The sequence below is a fragment of the Furipterus horrens genome, unplaced genomic scaffold, assembly GCF_987537825.1.
Source record: "Furipterus horrens unplaced genomic scaffold, mFurHor1.1.pri manual_scaffold_5, whole genome shotgun sequence".
NCBI lineage: Eukaryota > Metazoa > Chordata > Mammalia > Chiroptera > Furipteridae > Furipterus > Furipterus horrens.
In genome coordinates this window covers 143,817,266-143,830,905 of record NW_028327175.1, presented here as the reverse complement: position 1 = coordinate 143,830,905, position 13,640 = coordinate 143,817,266, and the positions used below count along the sequence as shown (strand labels likewise).

The 13,640-nt window shown below is 40.7% G+C and overlaps 1 protein-coding gene across 7 annotated transcripts in view; it reads right to left on the bottom strand.

The window, feature by feature from the left end:
- The window catches only part of SGMS1 (sphingomyelin synthase 1), a 290,955-nt gene that overhangs the window by 17,723 nt on the left and 259,592 nt on the right, over positions 1-13,640 (bottom strand). For all 7 annotated transcript variants that reach the window (XM_090278031.1, XM_090278030.1, XM_090278035.1 and 4 more), the window contains one exon: positions 985-1,102. In XM_090278031.1, the coding sequence (XP_090134157.1) occupies positions 985-1,102 (118 nt within the window). The remainder of the gene's footprint in view (positions 1-984; positions 1,103-13,640) is intronic.

The following is a 13,640-nucleotide window of genomic DNA, read 5'->3' as shown; positions in this document are numbered from 1 at the left end:
TCTCTGAGCACATACAAAAGTATAAGAAGAAAGAGGGACCACAGTAAGCAAACAACCAAAAGGAATCCAACATTTCAAATTAAGACACATTTTAAAAATCCAAAGTCAACTTTTCAAGGCTTTTCCAGGATTCTAGCAAAGAAAAAATATCTTTTCTGGAAGGAACAAAAGTACAAAGGGATGAAACCGAAAGGGTGCCATGCAAAGAAATGATTTCAAACACACTAAAATATTCCATATTTTATTTCCCAACCAAATCAAGGAAACTAGTTTCTTCTACTTCCTATTGCATTAAAGAGACTTAATGTACATAAACATATTAAAACCAAATCTTCTGCTAATTATTTCATAAAGTTCCAATGATCCTGAGTTAAAATTAATCCAAGGCAAAGGTTAAGGGTAAGGACTGTTATGTGACTGAAGAAAAGGTAGAGACGATAAGAGAGGACTGAAGTGTTCTATCCTACTAGAGAAGATCAACACATTCCGCAAAACTCTACCTTCAGAGAGGAGTGATGTTGTTTGGGTGGGTGGGAATGCTAGGAGTCAAAAACAGTATCTCTTACTGTTACAGATTACCACCAAGGGGATTAATAGAAAGAAAGAAAAAAATAATCATTTCAAACCAAACTTTCCATCTAAAAGAGGGAAAAGTCATCTAAACGCTTACGGATCTGTGTCAAGGAAACGAATGATATTTTAAAAATCTGGCAGTAAGCCAGAGCTACACCCACACACAAAGCTTAACTGCCTCCAGCACACTAACGAGACCACATGTTTCCCCAGCTGGGAAGCGCTAGCAGGGCTCGGAAGTTTTGAGAAGGGTGGGGCTGCCTGGCTATATTGTTCAGTAACGTTCCCAGATGAGGGTGGAGGGACCTGACTAACATTCTGAAGAAATTTTCATCTCTGGCCTAAGACAAAGGACCCCCGAGCAAGACGAGAAACAAACAAAACGGGAAATGACAGAGAGGAATGGTTTACCTTCGGAGAGCAGTTGAAATGCATACCAGGTACTGGGAGTGTAGTTACATACATTGTAATACACCGATACAGGTACAGCGTGCCAACTATGCAGAAAAATCTTCTGCTAATAATAGACCTAGAAAAAGGGAAAAACAGGGCAGACACTCAGTCATGAAATTCGCAGGTTCATTTAACTTTTCAATGACCCAATAAAACAAATCCCCAAAACTACTTGAGAGCTTGAAATCAGAATGTCCTAACTATAGTTAATAGCAGGTTAAGGTGAGAATCTTGAGAATGATGTGGTGGGGTATTTTAAATATTATCTTGCCAAAAGAGTTTAAAACACTCTCTATTGCTATTCATTAGGCTTCATGAGGCCTTATACCTGAGTTAACGTTCAACTGATATATAACTGGAGCCCATTCTAATTGGTCAGTCTACTTAGTACCTATGGTTAAATATTCAAAGAGTGTCTTTTCCGTCATAAAAGGGGATATATTTTAAAAAATCAGAATGACATTAAAATGAGAATTCAAAATTTTTCTGACATTTAATGAGCCAATGACATTCAACAATTTTATTTGTACACCCCAGAAACTGATTCTCTTAGCTGATCTCTGAGGAAGCATGACGTCAAGAAAAAAGCATCCACCCCCTACCTCCTCTCTGTTTACTACGTGGCCTCCAATATGCTGTTGGCATCTTTGAGTCTTAGTTTCCTAAATTATGAATCAGAAATAACATTAGAAAAAAATATATGAAAGATCCCTGCCATACGCACACAATGGTAGCCATCAAACGTACCATTTGTATGGTGAATAACAAAATGAGCAAGAATTTCAAGTTGATTAGTGGTTCTAATGAAATTTGATATGTAATGTGAACATATACGTTGAGTTTGATAATTCCTCCTTATAACAGATTCCACACACTGAGGTTCACTTTGATTACACTACAAACTTAAGTGTATGCTTTGACAAGAACGTTTCTTCCCTCTGTACTCTGTCCTGTTCCACCAACCACAGGCCAGGACCACTGGCCTGCGGGTCTTCTCTTTCTCAATTTGGGGAGTTCAAATTTTTCCTTGGTTTGGGGAAGTTTGAGTTAAATATACACAAATGTTTTAGAAGCAATGGGCAGGCTTCCTTCTGAGAATATGAAACATCTGATCACTCTACAATTGTTAGTATAGTTTTTACTTTTATGCTGGATAGATATTCCTAGTGAAATGTGGTAACTGGAAGATAATTTGTATCATTTGTATTTTTTTGTTTTAATAAGAGGAATGAAGAGAAATGTGACTTGAATAATTAAAAATAACCTATGCAATTATATTAGCATTTCACTCATAACTACACAGTTCAATCACTTAAGGTGTACGGGTAGAGTCTGGGTGTTTTATCTCCATTTTAGAAACTGGGTCAGAATTCTTACCACAGGGGCCATCTTATTTCCTTTTAGTAAAGCTCTGTGTGTCATCTCTAACGAGGAGAATTTATTCAGCATAAAGCTGTCTTGTAAAGATATATGCCTCTAATTTCAAGTATGATGAAAGCACAATACAATTAAACAATATAAAGAAAGACAATACTAGAGAAAAATACTAGCCCATAAATGTCTTAACGAGAATATCTGAAATACAAAAGTTACCTTTAAACTGTAAGATGTAATGGTTATCTTTCTTAAAAAGAAAAAGCCCTCTCAAGCCATAAACAAACAGAAATTTCACTTGAACAATATAAGAAACATGTAAGACAGAAACTTGCTAAGTCTAGATCTGTTCATCTCTTCAAAGGAAGAAACATCAGAAAATGACCAGTATCACTCAATTGTGGCCAAGAATACTATCTTAAAAACACTCACACACACACAAATAACACACACCAAGAACTATTTCCATATCTCAAACTTGAGTCATATGAGTAGTTGTGAAAGGATTCAGAATTATCAAAGAATGGGGTATATTGAAAAAATGATAAAGGATAAAAAAGATAAATCTTTTTACAAAAAGTTTGTAAAGTAACAAACATTAAAGATGGAGTCACATTTACTATTGGACTTGAAGTGACTTCATCCCTGTGAATTCATCAATGCTAACAACAAACAAGGTGATAAGCTAAAAGTGGTTGTTTACCAGAATATTCTGGTCTTTGGCATCTACTCATCTTTTTGAAATTAAGCTTAGAATATTTTCAAAGTATAATGTTAAACGAGGATCACCTAACATAAATTTTAAAAAGGAGGATATACAAGTGTTTCAAGAATTGTATGCAATGAAGGTATTTATTTTATTAACCAAATAATTTCCCACATTAGAATTCTTACTTAAAGGTTTAAAAAGTTTAAAATACGTATTTTAAAAAGAAATATTTAAAGTGATTAAAGTGAGAGCTCCCAGGGGTGGAAATGCATAACTGCAGGCGACACCGTGAAATCCCAGTGCTGACTGAGGAAGAGCCTGTTCCGGAACTGGTGGAAGCCGAGGCCCCCGAAGCCTACCCTGCCTTTGAACCAGTGCCACCCGTCACCCACGCAGCCCGGGGTGACATGGAAGGCAGTCCCCCCCCACACTCCTCAAGTACATCTGCCCAAATGCCCTGACCCAAGAAGCCCACCTATCCTGTAGCTGCCACAGAGGCTCCCTTGACTTTTTACAAATAAAGTCCCTTTTGTTAAAAAAGAAAAAAAGCTACAATGCAACAACAAAAAAAGCCACAGAAAAAAATGTTAATGAGCTATGACTAGAGATTAAACAAATACCAAGAACAGGATGCAGGTTATAATTCTCCTCATACGGGATACATCTCTCCTTTCATGTTAGAAAGAAGCCTGGTGCCCATTTGCTCACACTTTGCAATGACTATCACCTCACACACCCTTGTATTCGTCCTGGTTATCTATTCTTCTCCCAAGCATTTGAATAATAGGCTCATCACTAATTTTTCTGAGAAAAGAAAAACATACTTGTTAAATATGATTAAAAAGAAGTATGAATAAAAGTGCCAGTACTTTATAGATAATTATTGACTCTCTATGTCCAATACAGGTGACTTTATTATTTTTATTTTTATTTTTAAAATATTCCTATTTAAAAAGGAAAAAGTACTCAGAACTTGATTAAATACTATCAAAATTAAACTTAAAGTAGTAGCACTACACTGTTTGGTACAACAGTCTAAAATACCAAAAAATAAAAAATAAAATAAAGCAGTGAAAGAAACGAATATACTAAAAAGTAATATTAAAATTCTAGAACATTCTTCTGTTATCTCTTTCAACTAATCCACAGTCAGAACATATACTCAACTCATTCAGTGCTCTGAGCTGATCTGCAAGCTCTTTTGGGAAGAATTTGGCTTTTAGAAACAATCAGGTCCTGAAACATAGCAGTAGAATTCAGCAACAATCCCAACTACAAGGCGATTAAAAAGCGAGAAAGCATACACGTACCTAACTAACATGGAGTCAGGGAGGCCCGTGTCTCTGGAATCAACATCAAGGCTGGTGTGCTTCAGGTCCCCGATTCAGGTCTCTGATTAGCAATTCCAGTATAAACCATGTGGACAAGGCATAACTGAGCTTAGCTTCATCCAAATGCTACCTCTACCTTTAACAAAGACCTACTAGGTGACCTTTTCCCTGGCTGGTTTGGCTCAGTGGATTGAGCGTCGGCCTGCGAGCTAAGTGTCGCTGGTTCGATCTTCCAGTCAGGGCACATCAGAGAAGGAAAACTCTGACTCCAAAAAACCTCCGCTGCCTTGCGGCATACCTCTTCAGGGGAAAGGCTAAGGGAGTAAACCCCGACAGAAAATCCGGAGCCGGAGTCCCTAAGGCGGTTTGACGTTGTAGTCAACACCGGCAACTCCTGCGGCGCACCTGAAGCCAAGCTGTATTGACTCCGTCTTTCCCTTGGATCCTTCAGCTGCGAAGAGAGGGGGGGGTCTGCTGCATGGGCAACAGCAGACCCTCCATATCACCCTGCCCAGGCTCTGTAGCTTCAGCTTCACTGGAGAGGACACTCCAGCGTCATCGCAAGATGTCGATTCAACACGGGAGGAGACAGATACCGTGTCACTCCCGAGTCGGACTGCACAACCATTCTCAGCAGTGCAGATAGACTCTTAAGAAGCTACACCAGGTGACATGGACCATCTCCATTAGTACCCTTGGAAATTAGTCTTCCTCGCCAGCAAAAGGAAGAAAAGGATATCTCTTTCTTATGGATCAGAGAAATGCTTTTGAGGTATTTCCCCAGGGTGTTATCAATAGCTACAGTTTTGCCTCATTTCTCCTATATGCCAAGCTCTGTGCCATTTAATTCTTACAACAACCTGCAATGCATGGCTGTGATCTTTATTTTACAGATGAGAAAATTGCAGTTCAGAGTTTAAGCTGAAATATAAATATATTACACAAGACAAAAGGATTCAGGAAATTGCTTCAAATAGTGTAAGAAATCCCAATCTCATCCTGAGAATACACTATTGTATACCTATAGATGAACAAACATTTTATCACATTTAAGTTACATTTCAAAATCTACTTAACTCCGATTTTTCAGTTAGTATTTTATATTTCATATTGAAGTAGAGCTCTAAAAAGTAAGCATTCTGATAATAATTTAATAACTGTACTAGTTATTAAAGTAGTGAAAGATCCTTTTAGACATCCAACATCAGGCGCACACTTTTTTCCATTATTGCCTGCATGGTCAGCCGGCGCCCAGTTCAATCTGTTTACCTCCTGCCCCCAGGTTTAATCAGTCACTCCAAACTCTCATCCACGTCTCAACGTCCTGTCTCACCTGAACTTCCACAACAACCTTCCTCCTGTTGTCCCTAACTCCACTGGTGCCTCCCTAAAATCCACTCCACATAGAGCAGCCAGAATCATCTTGTTTGAGACAGTTAAATAGTGTATGCCCTTTCAAACTCCCCAATGGTTGCCAAATGTATCTTGAATAAAATCCAGATCCTTCACCAAGCTCGCGAGGTCCTAGGAGATCTGGCCGCCCCTCCTCAGCCTCACCCCTGCAGCTCTCCCCATCACTGTAGAACCCAGCTTCAATCAGGTGCCTTTGGTGCTCTTTGAGCACGCCATGCAAAGACCCTCCTGCCTCAGTTAGGACCTTTGTGACAGCCATTCTCTCAGCCTGGACTCCTAGAACAATGCCTGTCATTCAGGTCCCCGATAGACCACCTACTCTGAATAAGCTCCCTGGTGCTACCCCACCTTCCTGTTTTAATTTCTTCACAGCTCTACTCTTCTGTCCATCTCACAATCTGTTGAAGCCAACTCCAAAGAGGTTCTTACCTCTGCTTTCCTCCCTTTAATCACCTGCTACTAGCCCTCCTTGGATTCCCTAGATCATGACAACTGCACACCACTGTCTACTGAAGTTTCAAAGTCCTGGGGCTCTCTTCTACGTGACCCCAAGCGACCTTATTTGTCTCATCTTGCAGACCTGAATCCCACTGGCCTGGGCAAAAGGAGCTACTCTTTGTTTCCTAAAACCGCACATTTTTGCTTTTGCCAACAAATATCTTTCCCTGGCCTCTCCCATAATCCCATCTGCTATAATCCTATCCACATAATCCACCTCAAATACCACCTCTAAATGGAGATCCCAGATGTCCCCAACTGGACAGAGCCACTTCATTCTGCAAATCATTTCACATCTTTGTTTCTATTTTATGGTATTTTTAATGGTGAAACTGGCATCACCATTACCAACAGAGAGTCTCATCCTTAGTCATCTTTTAGTCCCAGTGATACTTAGGAGGGTACCTGTGATACTGGCAACACCACAGTTCTGTGCTGTAGAGCTACACTTCTTACCCCCTCTGATAACCCTTACCTGCCTCCTTCCATAAATGTCTGCCATTTAAAGACTTCCATATATCTGCCAGAAGTACTTGTATTTTAATTTACCACACTTGCTGAGATAGTTGAGCTCTGCATTCTCTCTCCCTTTCCTTCCATTTCCACATTGCCCTGAAGGTGCTTTCTGCCCATCCCGGGAGTCTCAACTGCTCCAGATGGTCAGTCATGGAAACCCAGGCCTAATTTGGTACTTTAGGGAAGAAAATTCCAAGGTGAGGTTTGTAAATCAAATGAAAGGGAAATAATAAATGCTGTAGAACAAAGAGAAAAGTAAAAATATATGCTCTGCTAGGGGACCTGTAACCCCATTCACTGTTTCCTGCAAACCCGCGCAGGGTGGACGGCACGCACCATGAATCAGAGGAAGACAGACTCATGCACCCAGCCCATAGATGTGTCTGTACATGCACAGTGCCTTTTTGTCTTTCAAAAATCCAACTCAAAGAGATTTTACATCTTTGGTGTTAATTATTTTAACCACATTCCTGTTTAGCACATATTATTATCTCATTTTACGAAAGGAAAAATTAAGGTGTAAAGATATTGAGTACTAGCATAGAGGTGCAGTCAATCCATGAGACAGCCACACAAAACCCAGGTCTCCAGACTCACTCAGCTACTCTTCACTCAACTGCCAAGTTTTAAAAGGGGTGTGGCTTAGATTTCTCTTCTAATCCCCATGTAAAAGATTTGCAATTTATTGCCATAGTTGATTAAGTTTGAGAAATGATCTGTACTGGTTTAGGGAATTTGCAAAGAACTGATCACATTAGAAAACTGCCTCTGCTCAAATGACTTTTTAAAAAATATTATTTCCTGGGTTAAATATAGATTGTAACATGAGGTAAACAAACAATGCTACTTTATAAGATCTGAAAGACAAAATCAATATGATCTACTTGAGACAGTTATGAAGAATTAAAATCAAGTATCATCCACAAACTGCTACATACATATGTATAAAACAAAAGGAGTTATATTTCTTGTTGGTATATTAGGTTATTAACAAAAATAACATATGTATATATAATACAAATAGGTACAATATAATGCAAATATGTATAAGTTTACTCAGGTCTTTCCTCATTCCTTCATCAAAACTTACCCACTTTGAATCACAGTCTTAGGGGCTTGTTCAGTCACAGCTAGTGGAACTGAACAATTAATATTTGCTTTTGGGCTAATGGATTAGCCCTAAAAGTAACACACTCTCATTTTTAAGAGCAGGTTTCTGAAAACATAATAAGCATATGTATCACTGGCAGTGGCTAAGATTTATTGGATTCTAGGCACAGTAACTAGCAACACTCAAAAAAGGTCAACTGCTGCTATTTTTATTTATCTATTTGCATAACAAAACTATATGTACTGGGCATTATTCTGGGCCCTGGGAGTACAGCAGTAGACACAATGGACAAAAAGCCTGCCTTGAGGTGCATATATTCTAGTGGAGAAGGCAGACAACAAACAAGATAAATAAGTAAAATACAGAGAAAGTTAGATACATGCTAAAGCAGTGGTCCCCAACCTTTTTGGCACCAAGGACTGGTTTCATGTAAGACAATTTTTCCACGAACTTGGATGGGGATGGAGGGGAGACAGGAGGCAGAGCTCAGACAGTAACGTGAGTGTCGTCCACAGACAGGGATGAGGGAGGTTGGGGACCCCTGGGCTAAAGGGTAAAATTAAGTGTCATCTGGGTTAAGTTGGTCAAGAAGGTGTCCCCATGTATGAGGGGGTTAACCATGAGGATCTATGTGGAAGAAGATTCCAAATCAGAGGCCAGCACATATGGATGTTTGCTAACCAGCAAAGGTGCCAAGCAATGGGCATGAGGACATGAGATCGAGGAGGAAAGAAGGCTGGGTCTGCTGGGACCTCCCTGGTCACCGTGAGAGTCTGGGCTTAAAAGTTATATGAGGTGGGAGAAGACTGATATACACCAACTTACTCTTACAGTGACACACTCTGTCTGCCCAGTTGACAAGTGACTTGAAGCAAAAACACCAACAGAGCCACCAGCAGGAAGTTCCTGCAACACCATCCGTAAGCGATGGTGGTGATTAGACCTAGGGCAGCAACAGAGGTGGTGAGAAGTGGTGGGGTTAACAGACAGACCAGATGTCAGGTGAGAGCAAATCCCAAGAACAAAACCAAGATGTCTGGCCTCAGAGCCATGAAGAACAGAGACGCTGTTTACTAAGCGGGAATGGGAGTGGGGCAGGGCTGGGAACCAGGAGGATGCCAAGGACTCAGTCAAGGGCTTTGTACATATTATCTCACTCAGTCCTCACAACAATGCTGAGACAGACACTATTTTATCATTCCCATCTTGTAGTGAGGTAATAATGTTACTACAGAAGTTAAGCAACTTGACCCATTTCTCTCAGTTAGTATCTTACACTAGTAAGATTCACCCTGAATGCTTAATTGCGTACAGGCTGGTGGGAACAGATGTGGTGACTTCTAAATCGGATCTCGAATAATTAACCAGACAGCCATGATGGTTTTTTTCAGAGAAGGAGAGAGATAACCCCTGGGCATGCTACCAAATAGAAGGCAAATATGATACCACGTGAAAGCACACACATATATCGATCATGAATACATGAGCACACAGGAAAATACAAAAGGGACATGAACCCAAATATTACCATCACCATTTATCCTTGGCAACATGGTAAGTAGCTTTTCCCCTTTTTTGTTTACATTTGTCTTCTAATCTGCCTACAAGCAAGAAGAATCATTTAGTTTCTTTGGTGTTATCAATAAAAATAAACTCATAAAAACTAATTTATTGCACCTATGCATTTTTTTGGCTGTCTTCCTTATAATATTTATAGTAAGTTAAAAGTCAAATTGCAGGAATTACTAAATTTAGGATGAATCTGTTTTCCCTTCAATTCTTAGGGCTACACGAATATTTAGGTCTTGAGACCTAAACTGGTAAAAAATTAGAAAAAATGAAAGCATATAAGATAGATCACCAATTAGCTAATGTGAGAATAAGAAGTGGATACAGTCTGGCATTAAATCTGTCATCTAGCCCCTACAGAGACTGTTCTTCCCCACTCCAAATGATGCCACTGGTAAAAGGAGGTGAAGCAGCAGCCTGCAAAAGCCTCATAGGACCAAACTGTCTGGGAATGGGATGGGGCAGGTCCCCAGGAAAGGACAGAAAGCAGGACCTCAGCCCAGGCTCTACAGCTCAGATGGATGATGGGTCACAAATCAATGGGAGATGAGAAAACGTATTAGAAATGGAGAGGACAAGAATGAGCGTGGGACGCCTGGTCAGTAGTCTTCAGTAGAAAACCGTGACTCAAGTAAGTGGCAAAGGAGGTTTTCTAAACTGGTAGTGAGGAGGGCCCATGCGACACCTAGGAAGTTACAGCAGTCAGTCAGGACAGAACAAAGTACATTTTCTACAAACTATGGTGGGACGCAAGATGTGATAGCTCTCGGGTTGGCAGATCCCTTCTGGGGCACATGCGCATGTACCCTGGATAGTATGTGACACATAAACCTTGTCAAACAACGATCTGCCTTCATTCTATCTGTCCTATGCACATGGAGTCTATGCCACTGTATCTGCTAAGAAAACACTTTTGCAGAGGGGCAGGTACCTGTTACCAAGGACCCAAACTGGATCTATTTCTATACTGGACTTATACTGAAGTGCCTTCAATCCCCAGAATATACCATGTGGGACCTTGGGCAAGTCAACACCTTCCCTGAGACTCAGTTATCTTCACTGAGAGAAAATAACTACCAGTACTGTACTTGTTTTGAGGGAGTGATTGGATCAAATGCCACAGTGCATGTAAAAAGAATTCCTGTTACTCAAATATCAGCTGTGTGGAATCTGCCATTTGAATAGGATGGTAACAACTGTTGATAGCATGGATGAAAAGCAGCAGAAGAAAACAGACTTTGACTAAGCACGTAAGAGATGCAGCTGCACGTAGAGGGAGAGGGCGGCAAGAGATGCTCCCTGAATCTTATCTTGCTTTATTGCTGGAGAGGAGTACGACAACTTATCAGCCAGTTAAATAATGGGAGAGATGCACCCAAAAGCTTCAGTACCACGTGGGAAGTTTCATCCTCGTGAATTTTATACTCGGATAGAGTTTGAACAGCACACACTTTCAAAAACTGAGATGTACCCCTGGCCGGGGTAGCTCAGCTGGTTAGTGTCATCCCGATACACTAAGGTTGAGGGTTTGATCCCCGGTCAGGGCACATACAAGAAGCAACCAATGAATGCATAAGTAAGTGGAACCACAGAAATCGATGTTTCTCTCTCTCTCTCAAATCAATAAATAAGTTTTTTTTTAAAAAAGAGATGTTACAATGAGAACAAATTCCTCAGAAGATCATTTTTATGCAGCTTTCCTTTTTTGCTTGCTTCTGTATCCTTAGCAAGCAGTCTTCAATAATTCTTGATAACTTAAAGGTGCCCTGAAGCTCCCTTAGAGACTAGCCTTGTGGTCCACAGTATGAGGTCGATTTATAATAAAATGAACCTACCTTAAGAAGAGGCTCTTCTGGAAGTTGGAAAATAAACTCTATTGAATAGTAACCCGGAGAGACCCGTTTCTTATCAAATGCTCTATACCAAGAGCTTTTAAGAACTTTACTTAATCACAACCATCAAAGACTTAAAAACAATTGAAAAAAATGCCAACAATAACTGTGGTTATTAACTACCTTGGAGATTAAAAGAGGAAGGAGATAAGTATGTTGATCCAATCAACTTAATGTGAAAAGAAGAGCGGATACAACTACAATGGGGTAAAATGAAAGATAAATGTTAGTGGAGTCTAGTCTGCTGAATAAAACAAAAACCAAAAATAATCAAATTCTCATCTAGAGCAGCAGTCACCAACCAGCACAGGATTATGTCCTTGGAAATTACATTCCATTCAGGGAAAAGAGCTAAATGCCGTAGATAAACTTTCCTGTGTTGGCAGATACTCATGTAACCAATAAGGTCCTCCAATCCAGAGTATTTATCAAAGGTTAAAATGCAAAATAAATCTTTTCCTAAGTGGTCTTTGAAGATATGATACACGCTGTTGCCGAACATGTGAAAAACTATGCCAGTCCTCTCGGAGCGCGGTCCTAGAAAAGCCACACCAGAAAATTGTATCTCTCCCTTTCAGAGGGACAGACAAAGCTCCTAGGACAGGTCTGAATACAGATGTCATGACATGTCCTCAGCAGGACCCGCCAACACCATTTCCCTTCTCCATTTCTTTCCCTTTCAGTACGGAATCATTTTCAAAAAGCCTACTCAGTGACTGTTCCACCGGTCTCCCTATAACTATGCGACTGTTCATGCCAGAATGTTCCACCTCATGTCCAGTGCCTCAGCCACTAAGCTCTTCCCACTCCACCCATGTCCTAACTAGCCAATGACTGTTTTTCTTTTTTCTCCAAATCTTTCCACCGCCAATGGGCCAATATATCCTGCAACATGAATTCATCCTACACAATCTGCCCCCTCAAATGATTTGTACTACTCCTTTTAGGTAAATGTCTGATCCAAAAAAAGCTATGATAGAAAACAGATACCAGGATATACACATCACATGGCTTTGCTCTGAAATAAAATATACTCAAGCAAAGTTGTAAGAGCTCTCAAGTTAGTGAACTCTATCTTTTCATATAAAATTCAGGATTTCACAAAGAGACCCAAAACCCTTGCACGAGAAAGATAATACAATAGAAAGCTATAAAAGACAAGTAGCTCTAAGTGCAAGAGAAACAGTAACTTCTACAGAGTCCATCCCTTCCCACCACTCCAGCACAGAATCTATTCCCTAGCCAGATGTTAACTACGTCTAGGCTGCGATCATTTCACACCCGGACTACGGCAATGGCATCCTAACCAGAGCCCCCCTTCCACGCATGCTGCCCTCTTCTCTGCACTGCAGTCAGAGTGAATCTTTTAAAATTCAAATCTGTTCATATTCTTCTCTAATGATTTATCACTCTTGGAACAAACCAAACTCTCTGGCCCTGGCTGATAGTGCCTACCTGACCCATCGTGCACACCTGGTGACCTCCTGTGTCACACTTTCCCCCAGCTCACTGTGCCACACGTTCCTTAGCTGTTCTCAAGTTATGTCTCAGGGACTCAGGGACTCTTAACCTGCTCTTTCTCCTGCCTGGACTGCTCTGGCCTCAAACACCTGCATGCCATTTGTCTTCGTTTGATTCCAGTGTCTGCTCAACTGTCACGTCATTAGAGGCCTGGTCCAATCACCCCATCTAAAGTACCGCCCCTCCCCACTATCCCCGACACTTTCTAACCTATTATATGCCTTATTTTTCTTCATTTCCCTTGTCACTGCCAGGTACTATATACTCATTTGTTTACTGCCTGCTTTAGCTGAGCTTTGGGGCCTCTACTCATTGCAGCACTGCCAGGGTCTACAACTGCGCCTGGCACATAGAAGGCTGCTCAGTAAATACAAGTTGAATAAACAGATGAATTCTAGGCGAGCACCTTCTGTGCGTCAGACTCTGCACAGGGCAGTGGGATATAAAGATGAATGACGGACAGGAGCCAGTCTTTTCCCTTGAGAAACTCAAAACCTAGCAGCGAAGGAGATATACACGAGGAATAGAATGGAAGGCGACAGGAGCTTCAAGAGTGTGAGGGAAACTGTGGCATGAAGTAGCTACAGATGAGGTGGGACAGATCGGGGCCAGGTTATGAAAACCCCAAGTTTCGTGCTAAGGAGCTGGGCCTCCATCTGAACATCTATACATCACTAAAT